Source organism: Montipora foliosa, chromosome 10 (genome assembly GCF_036669935.1).
Source record: "Montipora foliosa isolate CH-2021 chromosome 10, ASM3666993v2, whole genome shotgun sequence".
Classification (NCBI taxonomy): Eukaryota; Metazoa; Cnidaria; class Anthozoa; order Scleractinia; family Acroporidae; genus Montipora; species Montipora foliosa.
In genome coordinates this window covers 33,500,020-33,518,713 of record NC_090878.1, presented here as the reverse complement: position 1 = coordinate 33,518,713, position 18,694 = coordinate 33,500,020, and the positions used below count along the sequence as shown (strand labels likewise).

Here is an 18,694-nt window from a genome sequence, read left to right as displayed (position 1 = left end):
CTAGTGGCTGGTCCCCTGTAAAAAGTGATCATAATCGATGGCTGCAAGTAGACCTTGATGGTTCAGCCAGAATTACGCGTTTAGCGACTCAGGGTAGCAACGCAAACGATGAATGGGTAACGAAGTATATGTTGAAGTATAGCTATGACGGAGTCCGCTTCCACACGTACCGTGAGAGTGTAGAAGAGACATCAGCGAAGGTGAGTCCACTCGCTTTACTTACATGCTTACATGGTTTTATTGTGCTCGGTATTATGCCTCCGCATATAGAGCAAGACAAAACATAATAATGAACCTTATACAATATAGGTGGCGTATTTCATTCTGAAAAAAGACGACAAGGGCAAGGAGTTTGTAACATTTGCTGCAGGCCCAACAAGTGAGCGCATTTACACGGGCCCCGTTTTGAGTTAATTCATGACGAATTATTACCAATCATGGAAGGACGATTCGACAGCTGATTCAACTTCAAAACATTTTATAATCAGCTTGAAGAAATTACCAAACGGCTTTTTGTTAACTGATTCCGAAATGTTTCAATTTAAGCCAACAAGTATTATTTTGGCTTTTCAATGCTTGAATCGATACACAAAGCAAGTCAAAAACTCACCTAAAGGCTCGGGGAATTTTTGGTTTTTGACAACACGCACTTCATGTCCAATTATTTCCTCGTTTTAAACAAATACAACCGTCAGTATAGCAAAAGTATTAAATAAAGCAGTTGAGTGACTTCTTCCACCAAGTTTGAGCTGTTACTGGTATTCTGTTTTGACGATGTCGTTCTCTTTCTCTCTCCTTTCGTTTCTGTTGTAGTCATAGGCCCTCCAGGTGTCATGCAACACTATCAGAGCTTCTAAAGATATTTCAAAAATTGTAATACAGAGAAAACAGCAGCCCTAAAAAAAATAAAAATAAACACTCAGCTTTAAGTCTATATCCCTCTGATGCCTGTTTCAAATGACTGCGTAGCCACTAGTGTGGACCCCAGCTCTCATGGTATGTCAAACTGGATTGAAACCAGCGAAAAATGCAGAAAGAAAACATTTTCCAAACCGTTTTCCATCTGAACTCGAAACTTTAACTAAGCAAAACCAATTATACTATAAAGAATATTCCGTGATCAACAAGGCAAAGACAAAGGAAATCTGAAAAGGAATAAAGCAACTTATATGTCTAAAGTCCAAAGGCTCCGTTAGTAAATTAATTATTAATGATCACGAGCTTACAAATGTAAAAGCCATTGCTGATCAATTGAATAAATGTTTGTCTAATATTCGAAAAAAAACTTGGCCTCAGCTCTACCAAGACCTTTTAATTATTATTTAGATACACCCCAGGCCTCTAGTTTTTTTCTTATCTCATACTAATTTAACTGAGATTGAGAATATAATTATGTCCTTAGGTTCAACTAAGGCTTGTGGCCCATTAAGTATTTAAATCTCCCTTCGTAAGGCTTTAGAAGGTGTTTCATCAATCCCCCTACAGCTGCTTTTTAATTACTCGTTTTCTGCTGGTATGGTGCCTGATCAATTTAAAGTCGCCAGAGTAGTTCTTCTTCGTAAAAAAAAAGGATCCAGTAGTCTAGTCCACAACTATAGACCTATTTCCATACGTTCCTTATTTAATAAACTAATTGAAAAAATCATTTACAATAGAATCAATTGAAATCTTGGGAGATTTTCTATCCTATACAATAATCAGTTTAGCTTTAGATCAAAGCATTCATCCTCCCATGCTCTTCTCCTCTTCACCGATAACATACAGAGATCAATTGATAATGGCACCTACTCTTGTGGCATCTTCTTAGATTTACGTAAAGCATTTGACACTGTTGACCATAAAATTTTATTAATCAAGTTGAAGTATTATTGCATACGAGGTGTTGCAAATGATTATTTTGTATCATATTTAAGTAACAGGAATCAGTTTGTCTCTTTCCCCGGATCTCTTTCTTTGGCACTGATTCTGATTACCAAACTGTTACATGTGGTGTACCACAGGGGTCAGTGCTTAGCCCACTTCTTCAGTTCTTCTACAGCTATATATAAATGATATGCATAATGCTCCAATATCCTAGATTTTCACCTTTTTGCTGATGATACAAAGTTGCTTCTCAGTAATCCTAACATTCTCAATCTAGAAACCAACTTAAATGTTGAGCTAGAAAAGGTGAGCCAGTGGTTATATGCTAACAAATTATCTCTGAATATTAAAAAAAAAAACAAACAAACAAAAAAACAAAACAAAAACAAAATACTACCTTTGTGTTATTCCGTTCTCCAGAAAGAAGAATAGCTCATAAGTTGAATCATAGTTTCTCCTGTATGTCTGTTAAATGTGATATTGATCATCAAGTTAAATATTTAGGACTCATTTTTGATTCTAATTTGAACTGGAAACCATACTTACACAAATTGAGCAAGAAGATTTCAAGAGGTATTGGAGTACTATATAAAATTAGATATCATGTGAACCGAAAAATATTACTTCAATCATATAAATTAATTCACTTATTTACCCCTTCCTCACCTACGGTATATCAATTTGGGGCAATACTTATAGTTCTACTCTCAGAACTTTAACAATTCTTCAAAAGAGAGCAATACGTACTATGACTTTTCCGGAACCAGATGAACACTCTGAGCCTTTTTTAGAGGAATTAATGATTCTTAAATTAACTGATCTTTTCACCCTTTTCAGTGCACTCCCCATGTATCACTATCACTTTAATCTCCTTCCATCTTCCTTTGAATTTTATTTTTTCTAACAGTAGCATCCATAAGCTGATACAATACTAGGCTTGCTTCTAAATCAACTTTATTGCATCAAAAGAAACTTTGATAAATTCAACTTCCGCTTTGCAGCTGTAAACGTTTGGAATCACCTGGATAAAAACAAGTAACTCCTCCCCATTAAAACACTTAAAAACAAAGTTAACTTTAACAGGGATCGGCTATTCATCGAGTTACGAGTTGAGTTGAGTTTGAGTTAACTTTGACTTAAGATTGAGTTAAGATTGAGTTACAGTTTTTGGCGTTTCTCGCAAATAAAAGTAGTAAATATTCAGTTCAAGTCACTTAGAAAATTGTTTTCTCCGCGTTGAATGATATATTTGCACAAAATTTTGCAAAATGGCATGGATTTCCAATGATCAAAACAATTATATAATTATTACGCCCTTCAAAGCATCATTCTCGTTGCTGCTGTTAATTAAGTCCATTGACGTCAAAACGATGTCTTCTTAGAGGGATACATGGGCTTTTTTGTTAAGCCAGTTAAAGCTGGCCCGGCGGCTTATGAACTGTAGTTGTCGTCCGGCATCATGGTCGACCATCACAAGGACGCCGTAAACGAAAGAGGAAAACATCTGATGAAGTGAGCCCGCATTGCGCTTTTTGCTCATAACCGCTGAAATTCTAAAAATTAATGCATCAACACTATTGTTATGATGTTGGCAGTTAAGCGAGCTGAGTATTTCTTTGTAACACATAAAACGTGTGACAATTTTTGACCTAGTCGCACATGGCGGGAAACCATTTCACTGCCAAGTTGAGAGAGATAAGATGTTCAAAGTAATGCTTCATTGTTTTGCCTGGGCACCGCCCCGTAACAGCAAGGCCCCCGCCAGCGAACAAGTCCCTGGATCGAGGCTGCTCGCTTCCACAGCCCACCGGCCCTACTGCTCTTCCAGAGAGGGCACTTCAGGCTTACAGCCACATAACAAATTTATGAAGGGCCCGGTGCAGGCTGCAGTCGTTCCGCAGCTTACCAGGGGAGCTTACCGGCGGGGAGTTGCGGGGATTTTGCCCTGTAGGCCAGGGCTCAGCCATTCCGGACCGCAACCTGCACCCAGTGAGCTCATCCCAGGTCATATGCGGGCCGGTTGCTGCAGGAAGCTCGTCCCTGCGGCTATGGTAACCTATAGAATGATGTATTGCTCCTCCCTTCAACACGCCCAGTAGGGTGGGAAGAGATCCACGAGGAGCCTATGGTCACATGGAAAGGAGTTCGCCGGACCCTAACCATGAAGCCGCTTTCCGCCGACACAATAATCGGCTTCCAGCGGCAGGTTTGGTGACGCCTGGCTTCGCCCAACGATTCAGGTTAGGCTCCACCTGTTACTGTTCGCGGACTGGCACGGAAGGAAACAATACTCATAGTTACTCCGCCGTTTACCCGCCGTACACCCGCATATAAGAACAAGTGGATTAAGAACATCAGGCTGAAATTTGGCAATAAAGCACCATATAAATAAGAACAAATTCAGCCTGATAAATAAGACATGTTCTTAATACAAAGGGAAAGGGTATTAGGATAAGGAAATAATACAGTACAGTAACTTATATCAAAGTACTATGGTGTTCAGGACCATTACAAAGTATAAAATCTATTACAAAAAAGCATTGTATGTTAATTAAGCCTCGAGTAATATATAATTTGAGGTATTTCTGAAAGCAATGTTAAGAACATTTTTTATAATGTTCTTAAAGAACACTTTAAGGCAGGTGTTTACTGTATATTTTTCTTTAAAGTGCTGTTAAGTGGTAACTTTAACTGTAACTTATGAAATTAAATGCTTGCTAATACCTACTTCGGACGGTGCCCAGCTACAATCCGAGCCAAAAAGATGGTGACACGAACCCATAATACAGTACTTTCACTGTTGATCGCGCTATAACTCTGGGCATTCATGGAAAAAGTCTTTTTTTTTTCTATAACTTCGAAAAGGGGGAAAGGGGTGAACTGATATGTGGCATCAAGTGCCCCAGAAATCTATGACCGAGATTGGATGGGGTCTAAAGCACAGGTCACTTTCAGTTTGACGGGTCACTCGTACTTGCAGGTCATTGTTTTACCTTTTGGAAAGTAACCTAAAACTCTCAACTTGGCCAACCTTAGGCCTGAAGACCAAGTTTAGGCGTAGGGTTACCCAAATCAATTCGGGTTTTGGGTTAATTTCCAAAAGGTAAAATAATGACGTGCAACGAGTTAGTGACCAGTGATTTAGACCCGCCGCCCAGACTGTGTCATGGTGTCTGGTTATGGGAGAGTGTCACGCGAGTTTGCTTTGTGACTAGAAAATCACGGGTTCGATTCATTCGATGTTTTTCGGAATCTGTACTGGCCCCTTTTTAAAATATGAGTTGTTACTAATCAGTGAAAAGACTATGAAATGAAGTTTGTTTCGCTCACCTTCTGTTTTCCGTTTGTACATGGTAAGCCTTGGGATCTTTGCGCACTCTGGGTTCTGGTACTCACGCAATGGAATGTTGATAGTTAAGAGTGGTTGGAAAGCATTGGAAGTGGCGATCTTTAGTTGTCAGTGAGTCAGTGAGGTTATTGGTTAACTAGTCGGGTGTGCTAAGCACTGCACCATCACGACAACCCTGCTGGCAACAAAGCAATCAGTGAAGATACTTGTTACCCATGGGGTTCCCCGGCGATATTTAACATTCAGGAACAGGACATATACATCGGATCACCCGAAGGTCATTCACAGGCTACCAGCTAATTATACTTATGTATATGAAGAAGGCTCGAAATCCAACGATGTAGTCACTAGCCACTAGCAGTAAACTACTACTGGCTGATCCTTTTGAATGAAAAACATATGTCCCGTGACCACTCACCTATCAAAGAGGTGATTTACCTGGTCAGGGCGTGGGTCTCCCGGGAGATTTTCCTTGAAGGTGACAAGTTAAGTTAAAAGTATGATTATTTGGGGTGTGCATTGTCAGGGTTTCTCTCCTACACTCTCTATAAAATGAAATTAGCCTGTATCCTTCGAAGATTCTTCCTTGTCATCCGCTAAGTTGACTACGGTCGTGCATCATTAACTTGATCCTTAGTTGGATTTCAAGTGGAGTTATAGGGTCCCCTACCTTGTCACTTTGAAAGAAAATTTCCCGGGAGGCCCACGCCCTGACCACGTAAATCACCTCTTCGATGGCTTTTTTGCCAGCATGGTTGTTGTGGTGGTGTAGTGGTTATCACAACCGACTAGTAACGGGAGGACGTGGGTTCAAATCGCGCGAAGGGCAAATTTTCTTTCAAAAGATGTACCTTTAGTATGATTAAAGGGGTGTGCATTGTCGAGCTTTCTTTCCCACACACACACACACACACACACACACACTCTCTCTCTCTCTCTCTCTCTCTCTCTCTCTCTCTCTGCAATCCGTGTCGTTTCGCAAAATACCTCTAGGCCTTTTAGTGTGAATCTGCCGCCAACAGTGTGTGGTTTTGTATGCATTTCGAGCGTCTCAGGCAAGAAGCGATCCGCATACATAGTACACAGTAATAAATACGCCAAAATTGATCGTGCATTACAAGAAAATCCGAAGAGAGAGGTGTATTGTATCTGCTGTAAATGATGTAGTGCTCTGCTTTAGCAAATTGAGATCCTGTACCTCATTTCTATTGTGCATTTTTCTGCACTTACGGTTTTCAAACCCATCTTAAAACTCGGTATACCTTTAGGTATCCCGAGTAATAATTAAGCCTCGTTCTCAATCGTTATATAACACCATCCGTTGTGTGACCTATAAGATTAAAAAAAAAAAAAAAAAGCTGCAGCAGTAACTTATTGATCACTGTAAAGAAGGAATGCCAAAGATTGACTGAGAGGAAATACTCTGTGCTAAAGTGACATTTCTTCAAGATCTGAGAAACTTTAGATGGTAAAAGCTGTCAAATAAGTCTGGACTGACTGCCCCTGTGTCTCCGTGGATGGGTATTTCGTCTATGTTTATATAATAAACAGAATATTATATGACTGCTTGGGGATACGAAATTTCTCTTCTTGTGTTGAAAAATATTTCATGAGTGAGCACAGCAAACGAGTGAAATATTTTTTCAACACTCGAAGAGAAATTTCGTATCTCCGCGCGGATATAAAATATCCTGTAGTTATTATACAGATACTGACGAAAAACCAGGATTTCTCCTTTGACTGAAAAATCATATCTTCACGGCGCGCAGTGAACATATCATTTTTATCTTTCACATGTTAGAATATAGGTGTCGACACGGTAAACAAAAAAATTAGCCAATAAAACGCGAGCTTCCTCTTTATTGTAAGACACTTTTGTGCTTTAATATAATTCTTCTCTACAACATTTTTATGGCAAAATGTTACATTATCATGATTTGATATCATGATATCAAAACTTTCATATCTTGTTTCATGTTACACAACATGAAGGCGCTATCCACTTGTCAGCGGACTGACATAAAAAAAAAGAAAGAAAAAAAAAAAAAAGAAAAAAAAGAAACAGGATCTGGCTGACTGATGGCTGACGGACCAGCCAGCTCCCCTCCAATAACTCAGAAGTGACTTTTCTATTTTCCTAGTTGCACATTAAGGCCACAGGTAATTGCACCTTAGGTGTCTTAACCATGGATAGAGTTATGAAATTTGTTCCTCCTGGCAAATGGATTGCTGATTAAATAAGCCTGATCGTGATTGATCCTTGATTAAACAGAAGTTGCTTATTTACCGAGTAAGGATTTTGAGTTGGAGTTCGAGTTGGATTTCGAGTTGGATTTTCGAGTTGGATTTCTAGTTGGATTTTCGAGTTGAATTTCTAGTTGGATTTTCGAGTTACGATTTTTTGGCTAGATTTTTTTTCGGTGTGGGGCTTCCAATAAATTTTCAGTGGTTTTACATAACGTACTTTGTTAGTGGTGTTGCACATCGTCTCGGCGTCTTTTCAAGATGGAGGAGAACGAGGATTGCAGATCGGTAAAGGCAATATTGTTTAATCTATCCAAGAATTGCATTCGTAATTGTATTTTTGACTGGAAACAATAGCTGACACTTCAATGAATGCTTTTAGTTATGAATTATTCATTAACTTTCGACTGTCTGTTGATTTGCGTGTCGAATCGGCCGGGGTTTTAACCATTAAAATCTTTCGCGAAATAATGTTTGATTTCAAGAGAATTATACACACGTGATCCCAGAAATGTTACCTGGTTCGAATTTTTTTTTCAGAAGTACGTGATATATCCAGGGCCGGGTGGAAGTGCCAAATATGGAAAGGCAGAAGAAATATTTTGAGCCATTTTTTGCCAGTCAATGTAACGAGGTGTAAATTATCTCTGTCCCAACGTAACTGATTTTCTAATACCATCAGAATTGACAATTCTGATCCCAGATCCAGAGTAACAATAAACAGTAAACTAATAGTAATCAAAGATTGGGAGTGCATTCTCCGCCTGAGATAATAGTTGTCTGTTGCTGAAATCATTATTGTGAACGGCTGAAGTTTTACAGACATAAAACATACTGACAAAGTCCACTATTGTTCTGTGGATTTTGATTTCCTTGCTTTAATGCGATTTGATATGACCTTTGATGACACGTTTCGTGACGGGTCCAGTTTCGGTAAACTAGCAAATTCATGTTATTAAAAAGTCTCATTTTCACTTTTACTGGTAATGTTTAAGCATTAAGACTGATTTTTATAAAGAATATATGCGTTACATCTAGTACTCCGGGTATTCTGAGCTGGAAGCACAAATATCAGCTCGTGTTTCCGTTTATCCGTGGTTTATTTGAACAAACTCCACGACAAACTCCGTGCGACTGGCAATAATTATTATTTCCGCTGATGAATAAAAATAAGTCAGCATTTACATTGCTCTTCTTTACTTCTGGATTACTCTTACAGGTCTTGGCTTCAGAGTACTCTTCCATCGATTCAATTTCGACCTTTGCTGGATACAGACTGAACTATTTGTGCCACTGGAACTATATTCTAAAATCAACAAATGTAATTAAAATAAAGCCAATGAAATATGGGTGTTCCCCCGCGTACGGTTAACATACCAAAGCCAAGGCGATTCGTTGCAGCTGGATTACTAGTAAGCGTCTCGAAAAAACCGACTCGAAATCCTTACTCGAAAATCCAATTCGAAATCCTAACTCGGGAGTTAGTTTGTACACATACATTTACTTGCTTGGAACAGGATAAAACACTTGCTCGACCATAAATCAATATTGTTTATGATTAATTCCTTTGTTTTTGCCAAAAAACGACAGCTGGTACTGACAGAATTATGCCTGTAGGATTGTCACCAATCTCAGGAAATACGGTCACATCACCGATGCTTTAAGATCTCTAAAATTGCCTAATGTGAATAGCAAACTAATATACGATGACTTGGTGATGGTTTATAAACGTCTTAACAATCTTGCTTCAGAATATCCTTATATTAAGTTTCAATGCCGTAGAAGTATTCATTTGAGGTACACTACGGTAAAGAACGATCTCAAACTACCAAAATGCAGAATCAAAATGGGTCAGAAATCCTTCGCATATAGAGGGTCATTCTTTGTTAATAATTTATTTCAGGAATTTAAGGATATTAATAACTCACAAATTTTTAAGAGAAAACTCATTTTACATCTATTTTATGATTAATTGATTTATTGCCACGATCATCTATTCTATTCTCTCATCTAATTACCTATTTATTTTTAGCATTTTCATGTACATATTAACTTTTAAAATGAAATTGTCTGTATGTAATTTAATTATAGGAAGAACCCCTTTGGGAACTATAATAATAAAGTATGTATGTATATGTGTATGTATGTAGTGCCAAGACACTCTTTCAACTAAGCTACTATCCTCGCAGATATGGACGCGAATTTTAGCAATTGCGTAGAGAAGCCAGAAAAATTCAAGATTTTAACGGGGTTTGAACCCGTGACCTCGTGGTACTGCGGATGAGACTGATGTTGGGAGCAGTCTACCGAGCCAGACGCTCATGTTAAAACACTCGACGAAGAAAAAACTAGCTAAAGAATATATATTCGTTACCAGCAATAAGATTACCCATTCCCGGTGAATAACAGTGACGCATTGATACAAGGTGTCGACAAAGAAAAGCTTATGTTACCAAAAATAAACCACTATAACATGATGGAAATTATTACGGGATGAAATAAATTATTTTAAGCCGAGGAACGAGAAGAGAGGGGAAAAGTTTACACCTTACTCACCTAAGGAATAATTTTTGTACACTTTTTAGTCGAAAAGAGATGAATTCGAGCTCATCCCTTTGAGTTTTATTTCTTGTGCCTCATGATTGGCCAGAAATTATCGTGCTCCTTTTCCGACCAATTAGGCAGCAAGTGCTGAGTTAGTTAATATGGTGCCTATAGTCAGTGTGAGAGTGCGTCAACTATTTTTTTCTGTAAACTCTTTCTTCAGCTCATTAATTTGCTTCTCGTTTACCTTAGATATTCGTAGGAAACCGAGACAGTGACACTGTTGTGTATAACAAACTGATTCCACCAATCACTGCCAGTGTACTACGTTTGTTTCCAGTGGACTGGCATAAGCGGGTCACCATAAGAATGGAAATCTACGGCTGCCAAGGTATTCTGTACAATCAATCTTAGTTGCTAACCATTACAAAATTGGCGTTGCATCAATGAGTAGTATAGCAAGAAGCCAATCATAAGCCGGATTTAGTACCACGAAACACAAATGGACCCATCTCATTAAGCGTTCGCTATTTTGTTTTGGCAAACATGGAGCATAATAATGAGGGTAAAACTGGAAATGGAATATAATGATGGAAATAAGACCATCGACAAGGTATTATCAAGCGGTTTTGTCTAGAATGGATACTCCAAAATAAGGTTAACCTTAGTTGTGTGTACATAAAGTACCAAACGATCTTACTAAAATCTTATACTCAGTTAAAATGAAAATGAAAAAATAAAAATCTGTGAAAAACAGTGTCACCAGAACAATTTATGAAAGCTAACCATTTCGTGCCAGCGCTAAACTCTAATCACTAATCATTCTAACACTTAGAAAATAGAAACCAAGCACTAATCACTAAGCACCCTAATCAGTTTCTAACCCAGCAGTCTTTTCTGCCGAGTGTTGTTTATCTGTCAAGGTGGGTTAACACTGGGGTTGTCAGGTATTACCACGTAAGGAGTCACGAGGTGTCTCACCTCATTTCGGAGTATTCATTTCAGTTATCGACCTTATTCATACATAGCGGTCAATTTATTATTCTTTTGTCCAAATGCAAATTAGCCCACCAATCCTCGTTTTAGGGCAAGAATTCTTTTCAATTCAATTTAAATTGACCACCATTTATGAATAAGGTATATAACCATTGTCAAGCAACAAGACCAATTATAGGCTGCTTCGTTCCCAGGGCATGGCTTTCCGGTAGTTATGTCATCAACACAGGAAATAACGATAACACGCAGAGAGTGGGTTTGGCAAATGCCAAAATGTGTTCATTTTTTTTGGCAAAACATTGAAAAGACGCTTAGCGCCACTTGACAGCGTGTATAGGTTAACAAACACATGGAATAATGTTTGGGTAATATTCTTTTCTAATATATGGCGATGTTCTCATAACGTCACCCATTATTATTAATATGCCAACCAGGACCTAACTGGCTGTTGAAACAATGACTTCTTTTGTTCCGTGGTTGGCACCTTTCAATATCAAAAGAAATGCTACGTCAATGTTTATAAACAAGAAACTAGCTAGAGTGTCAACTGGAGTATTGCATCCTGGATTTCCTGGATGAGCTCTAAACTTGAGCCCGTGATATGGTTACGTTATACTGGTCACATTGGCATGCATGGAGAGGTGGACGGACGTACGGTCGTACGGTGACCAAAATCAAATTTTCTCGCATCGATGTGTTACCATATTTTCTTAATTATGGTGCTCTGCGCGCGCCTCCCCTGTTACCCATGGTTCGCACGCCTGAGCTCCGCTATGAATGCTACATTATTATGCAAATACAACGCACAAAGAATCTTAATCCCGGGAGGTTTGAATTGGATACAACATTGAGTTAGCCACTTAGGTCTATTCGATAAAGGTGGGCAGACACGAGGGGTCATGTTGCAGCGACATGTTGCAGCGCCAAAAAATCTTGATCAGTGCACACTGAAGCGACATGTAGCAGGGACGTGTAGCGGGGACAAAATCACAACATGTGCAGAAACATGAAAATGTTGCGGTTACATGTTTCAGAGATATGTTGCAGTCCCCTTGCCCGTGTGAACTGATAATTTTACAATTGTGCAACACCAATTTAAGGGTTAATTCGTCCCCGCGACGTGTCCCATGAAGTTCAAGTTCTTGAACTTCATTGGACAAGTCGCTGCAACATATCCTTGAAACATTTACCCGCAACCTTTTCATGTGTGTGCAAATGTTGTAATTTTGTCCCTGCAACATGCCCCTGCAGCATAACCCCTCGTGTCTGGCCACCTTAAAGACTATTTATGAAAGAAACATGTACTTGGTTCATTAAAATAAAATGGTCTTTACATAATCTACTCTGCTTGAAAAAGTTGATCATCTGACCACTTCCACAAACATTAGCATTCGAAAGGCTTGGTTCAGGAGTGAACATAAAGCGCACTTTTTGGGCGAACGTAAGAGAAGAGATTCTTAGAGTTCTATTTAAGGTTTGTAGTATATTATTGCCGTTTCCCCTTGATAATTTCAAGTTGATTGTACGCTTGAAGTTTTGATTTCTTTTTACCGGTTAAATGTAGGTTGCGTTGCGCCACTGGGTATGGAAAGTGGAGCAATCACCGATTCGCAGATAACCGGCTCTTCACAGTGGGATAGCGATCATGCCCCTAGACAAGGAAGACTGCAGTTTAAGAGAAGTAATAGAAAAGTAGGAAGCTGGTCATCTCGAACAAACGACTTAAACCAATGGCTGCGTATTGATCTCGGAAGCTATACCACAGTGACTGGACTAGCGACCCAAGGCAGACATGGACTTGATCCTTATGATCAGTATGTTACAGCATACAGGTTACAGTACAGCAATGATGGAATTGTCTTCCACTTTTACAAAGAGCCAGGTCGGACCTCACCAAAGGTGAGGATATTTTCATCTTTTAGACTCGGCTTTCGGATTTATTCAAATATGCGTTGGTCACAGCTAGGCTAGCGCGGCTACAATTTTGTATCTTGCTGTATACATTGTCGGCAGCCTCTTTAGCTGGCACAAACGTTTGCAGCAAAATTAGCAAAAAATCTCCAGACTATAATTAAGCCAAATCATTTTTTTTAAAGTAAGCCATCTCTCATTCATATGCATTATTCTCTTATCTATTCGTATCTCATTCATTGATGTGTGTTTTTTGTGGTAATAATGATGGCACCCTCTTTCTGCTGTAGTTAAACTACAAAATAAGGCCGTTCGTATCATTGATGATATTCCTTTAATGGAACCCATAACTCTTCATTATGCATCCTTAAATTTTCTGGAATTCCCTGATATTGTCAAACTTAATACTTGTCCGCTTTTTTATGATTACTTGGGCGGTAATACGTTTCCCACTCTCACCATAATTCGAGTATCTGAGCAACATAGATATAATAGCACTCGTAGTGCTTCTTCTCATTTAGTTATAATTGAATTTTTTAGAAGTGATTAAAAGAGATATTGCCCAAATGTTATTGGCATTACTTGTTTAACGATATTTAATTGGAAATTCGCAACAAACGCACTCAGAATTTATGCCAAATGGCACTTAAGGAGTCTCGAAAACGGTTTCAACACTTAGAAGACTCTCTGTGTAGATCGAGTAACGCTACAACACTCTATCACGTAACAACAATGTTATGGTACCATGTGAAACACCGATTATTTCCAAACAAGATGTGATCATTATTATGATGTAATACGTTACCTTGGCAACGGGAAAGCCCAGCAAAAACAGCCTATATTCTAGATTTAGTTGCTCATGTCTCAAAAACGAACTCGTTGACCTCCCTTTCTCACAAAATTAAGGTGGCTCGGAATCCACCACATAGAATTTTTTAAAACTTTGCAGAAAGTTTCATCATGCCCTTGTGATTTCCTTTCAGAAATAAAAAATGGGGGTCACCGAGTTAGTTTTTGGGATGTAAGCAACTAAAGACGAAAGAAAGGGTGTTTTTAGCAGTAACCAATAGTTAGGAAGTGCGGGCGGTCGTCTGTTGTGTGATGGAACAGACATTGAGGACAGCGTGGGAGAAGCGGGGGAAAGCGCGGGGCTGTGGACTCGTGCTGTTCATTTATTTATTATTATTATTATTATTATTATTATTATTATTATTATTATTATTATTATAGTTGTTGTTAGGGCTAGTGTCAACAGAGGAAACCAAGTCGAAATTGAAATAGAGAAATAATTATTTTTGTATTCTAGAGGTAGAAAATCCAGAAAGTAGTTCTTCGTCAAGTGGCTAACGGAATAGGAATTTGGAAAAGTAGGTCTTAGAGGGAGATGGTAAGACCGACGGAAAACTCTTGGAGGGAGGACAAGAACCAAAACTTAACTGAACGCCTAAATGGAGTGGACGCAAAGAAGACGCTCTTTAAATGGAATGAAAATTTTATTGAAAATAAATGCAATTACTTAGATAAGTCAAAACAGTAACAAGTGTTTAAAGTGCCCCTGCGACCAAAAAATCTATTCATATTTTTCTTTGGATTTCAAAACTATGTTAACAAAACACTAAGTGACCCACGTTTTAAGCCTTGATTTCAAAAAGACACCTCTTTATTTTAACTGTAATTTTCCTATTTAATGGTCCGCCATTACTAACATTATGTTCTTGAGAGAGCTGGATCGAGGAGAAAATGACGTCAAAGGCTCACTAGTTTAAGAATGCAATACGTGTGTACGCCGCAGAATTAATATGCAGCACGGGGGTTTTGGGCTTTCAGACTTTTAAACTCACGCTTTGCATAAATAATAAGCTCCCTCACACGCTGAAATTTTAAGCTAGTGAGCCTCTGACGTCACGTTTCCCTGGATCCAACCGTCTGAGGTCCAATCGGTCAGTTTTGAACGTGAGTAATGGCGGAACGTGAAATCCAAAAATTACACTCAAAGTAAACGGCCTTTGGATAAAAATCAAAGCTCAAAATTTTGCCAGTCAGGTGTTAAGCAAACACACTTTCAAAATCTGAAGGAAAAAAGGAAGTGGTTTTTTTTTTATCACAGGGGCACATTAAGAACAGTTAATAACAGGAACATGTTTACAAGTACAAAGTCAACAAAGATGAAACAGTAACTGTCAAAAACTAACTAATACTTGATGGGTTAAGTAAACTGACATTTTTTATTCCTGTTGGATTTTGTATTGCCCTATAAAAATATTGCTTTAGGTATAAATCAACACAACACTTCTGTCGTTTATTGTGCTACATGTAATTGATAATGTATTTTATGAAATGTGACTTCGTATCATATTGAAGAGAAATATTTTGTATACCAAGAAGAGCTTTCGTGATTTCATGAAATTTTGCTTGCATGATTGAATTGACCTTGAGAACGAATTTTTGCGTGTTGTTGAAGGCTGTGAACCATATATCTTTCCCATCTATCTTTGCACACAATTGTGCTGTAATCCCTAATTATGCAGATGCAAATCTCCGGGATTTAGCAAAACTTGGGCAAGTAGTTATCTTATAATTTAAATTAAAGGGGCCTGAGAGTGCAAGGCCAACAATAACGAAACAGTAACTGTCAAAAACTAGACTAGTAACTTGATGGGTTGAGTAAAGTCACTCTGTTTGTTTATGTTGAATTTTGTATTGCCCTCTTAAAATATTGCTCTAGGTATAAATAACCATTACACTTTTGTTTTGCACGTTTTTTGTGATAATTGATAATGTCTTTGATAAAATTTGAGTTGGCATCATAGCACAGAGAGATATTCTCTAGACCAAGAAGAGCTCCGTGATTTCATGAGATTTTGCTTGCATGGTCAAATTGACCTTGAGAAGCAATTTGTGCATGACATCGTTGAACGCTGTGAACCATGTATCTTTCCCATCTATCTCTGCACACGATCGCTCTGTGATCCCTGATTGTGTAGATGCAAATCTCTGGGACGTGCCACATCTTGAGCAAGTAATTACCTCACAATTTAAAATACTACGATTCTCAGTTGAGTATGACACTAGGGAAGTTTGAAGACAAAGGTCTCGGCCGCGGCTATGCCAGAAACGATGGTGAATGTGTCGTCTATGAAGCGTTTGTAGAAGTCGGGAATATTTCCGTCTGCTCTCAATTTCGCTTCAATTGAGCTCATGAATGCATTTGCAATGAGTGGACCGAGGGGCGAACTCATTGATTTGAAGTCTTGAAAGAGATTGTCCTTTAAGGTCACTGTTGCCTCTTGAACCAACAGGCAAATTTAGAAGACAGTGAATTAATATTGCATTTATGTTGAATGAGGCTTTTCCCGTGGTAGCAGTTACAATGCAAGATTGACCAAGAAAGTTACGCAATGCATTTATGAGATAAGACTTACCTGTCCCTGCTTCAACAGTTATTATCAAATGTAAAGGAGCTTGAAGATGAGGATTTTGAAAATGCTCTTGCACTAGATGGAATGCCTGTGATTGCATTGCGCTGAAAGTAGAAATGTCTATGTTGTGATTTTGGACTTGTCTTCCGAATGTTTGTTTCTTGCTTGTTATCTAACGGGGCATTTCTAAAATCTGTTGAGGAGTATATGGAATTGTGTGAATGTGCCAATTGTGATCATTTGTTAGTCCTTCATTGTCATTTAAGTTGTGATGTGAAAAGTCTGCTCAAATCATCCACTCTTCTCTTTCTTGGTGTTGATTTATATCTTCAGAGTGACTTTGCTCTAAGTAAAATTCAATTTCTCGAAGTTTATCATGCCAATCAGGAACATGGAATTGTGCATATGGAGTTTGCAAAAAGGCTTTCCACTCAATTATCAAAGTTTCATCAGACTCTTCTTTGTTGCCCCATACTGAATCTTGACTTACACTCCATGGCTTGTGTCTGATCAGCTGATATTTACAGTAGAGTCCATACTTTGGACCTTCAGGATTTGAAGAGTATGTGGAGAAAAGTCTTTGTATTATATTGTCTGGCTGATTTATGAGTTTTCCATTTGAAAATGTATAGTTTGTTGCAAACTCAAGAACATTTAAGGCTATTAAATCCTGTTTTGCAGATGCTTGATATTGTTGTCGTCTAGCATATACATCAAGACAAGAGGCATTAGTCACAATGTCATTATCAGACAATCTTCGATTCAGATTAAGTCGCCTAGAGCCATTTAAGCTTACACGAGTTACTTTGAATGAACAGCTGACAAATTTTAAAAATAACAAATGATGCATTGTTTCCTGGGCAGAAAAATCCATTTGACCAAGTGTTTTCATTACAGTTCTCTTAACAATTCTGGAGGCATCAGTATTATCTTCGGAATTTTTTTACTGGGTTGCCTATGGGCAAACCCAGTCGAGGTCTGCGTTTAGTTTGTTTGTTTTTTTTTTTTATTTTTTTTATTTTTTTTATTTTTTTTTTCCGTGTCGGTAAAAGTCTTGCCTGTCACTCCCCTGGTAAGTGGTGTCTTTGTGGATAGAGCCTTCTGCGCGTATTTTCGTAGGATCGAGAGGGTAGTGGAACTGCGTAGATTTCTCTGGTGGACACAGTAGAATCATTAACTTAGCCTGCAATGGCGTCGAAAGTCATGCAACGCGAATGGCGTTTTAGTGGATCCTTAAACAAAATATACCCTTATGGAGCTCAATAATGGAAAGTCAGTTGGATAAACTAGGCATGAATCTCAAAAGCGACGAGTACTGGACTTCGACAACAATCTATCGCCCGTCGAGACGAAATCAAAGTGAGCAGTATTTACCTGAAGTACAAGGTAATTTGACACAATTGAGTTTGTTGTCTTCACGCACGCAATGAAATAGGAAGAGGTTTTCGCCTCTAAGAGCAAATATGTTGTTTGTTTCAATAAAACTTTCGCTGGAAAAGGATTCTGTGGTATTTTCTGCCTTTGTGAATTATAATATCATGTTGTGTATTGAATTTTCGAGCTTAAGGTTGAAATGTGATATGCGAGAAGTTTTTTAGTTTTGCTCTGTAAGCGGGAAGGGTTCACAGGCCTGTTGAAAGCGTGCTCGAGTTTCAACAAAATGAGCCCCAAAATCAGTGAAAACTTGTGACGCAGATGAATAATAAAGTAGCTGCTATTTCCAAAATGATGGAATTACCTGGTGATAATAACGTCGTACGCGTCTTGGAGAGTAAATTTTGACTTTGCATAAACAAGAGTTGGGCGATTGTGATCTTTGTTTTGACTTCGCTCATTTCATTGTCAAACTTTATAACACTTGACAGAAAAAGAAACTTTTTAAAAACCCGGTATCTTGCCATCATTTGACACAGATGCTTCACTGTTTGACGAGTAAACATGCCGCGGTAACGTAATCACGGCGCCCGCTGAATTCCGGCCATGTCACTTTTCGATTTTGCAATTTACTTGAACATAGCAAAAATCTCCCAAAATGTTTGTCGCTGATCGTAACTTTTATATTCTATATTCAAGGTTCAAAATTAATGTTGTTTTCATGTCGTAAATATTTCATTCTCGATCGACCGTCCCGGAAACTTCCTTCTGCTCTTTCTGAAAACTTTGTATCAATAGTTATTTGCTTTTTCATCAATATTTGTTTTGCATAAAGCAAGCTAACAAAATCTGTCCCTTGCTGAGTTCGCATTTGTTAGCGTTAATAGTATTTTCAGTCAGATGCTTCTGTTTTTCGTGACGGGTTCATTGTTTTGGTCTCCCATCCTAACACTAACCCCGCTCAACAGGGCTTGACGTCAGTGAAGTTTAGTAT

General features: G+C 38.4%; 1 protein-coding gene across 1 annotated transcript in view; it reads left to right on the top strand.

Moving 5' to 3' along the window:
• LOC137972823 (uncharacterized) overlaps positions 1-18,694 on the top strand; it is a 133,283-nt gene that overhangs the window by 100,663 nt on the left and 13,926 nt on the right. The window contains exons 18-20 of the mRNA XM_068819527.1: positions 1-200; positions 10,253-10,391; positions 12,561-12,895. The exon at positions 1-200 is cut by the window's left edge and continues 129 nt beyond it. Coding sequence (XP_068675628.1) covers positions 1-200; positions 10,253-10,391; positions 12,561-12,895 — 674 coding nt within the window. The remainder of the gene's footprint in view (positions 201-10,252; positions 10,392-12,560; positions 12,896-18,694) is intronic.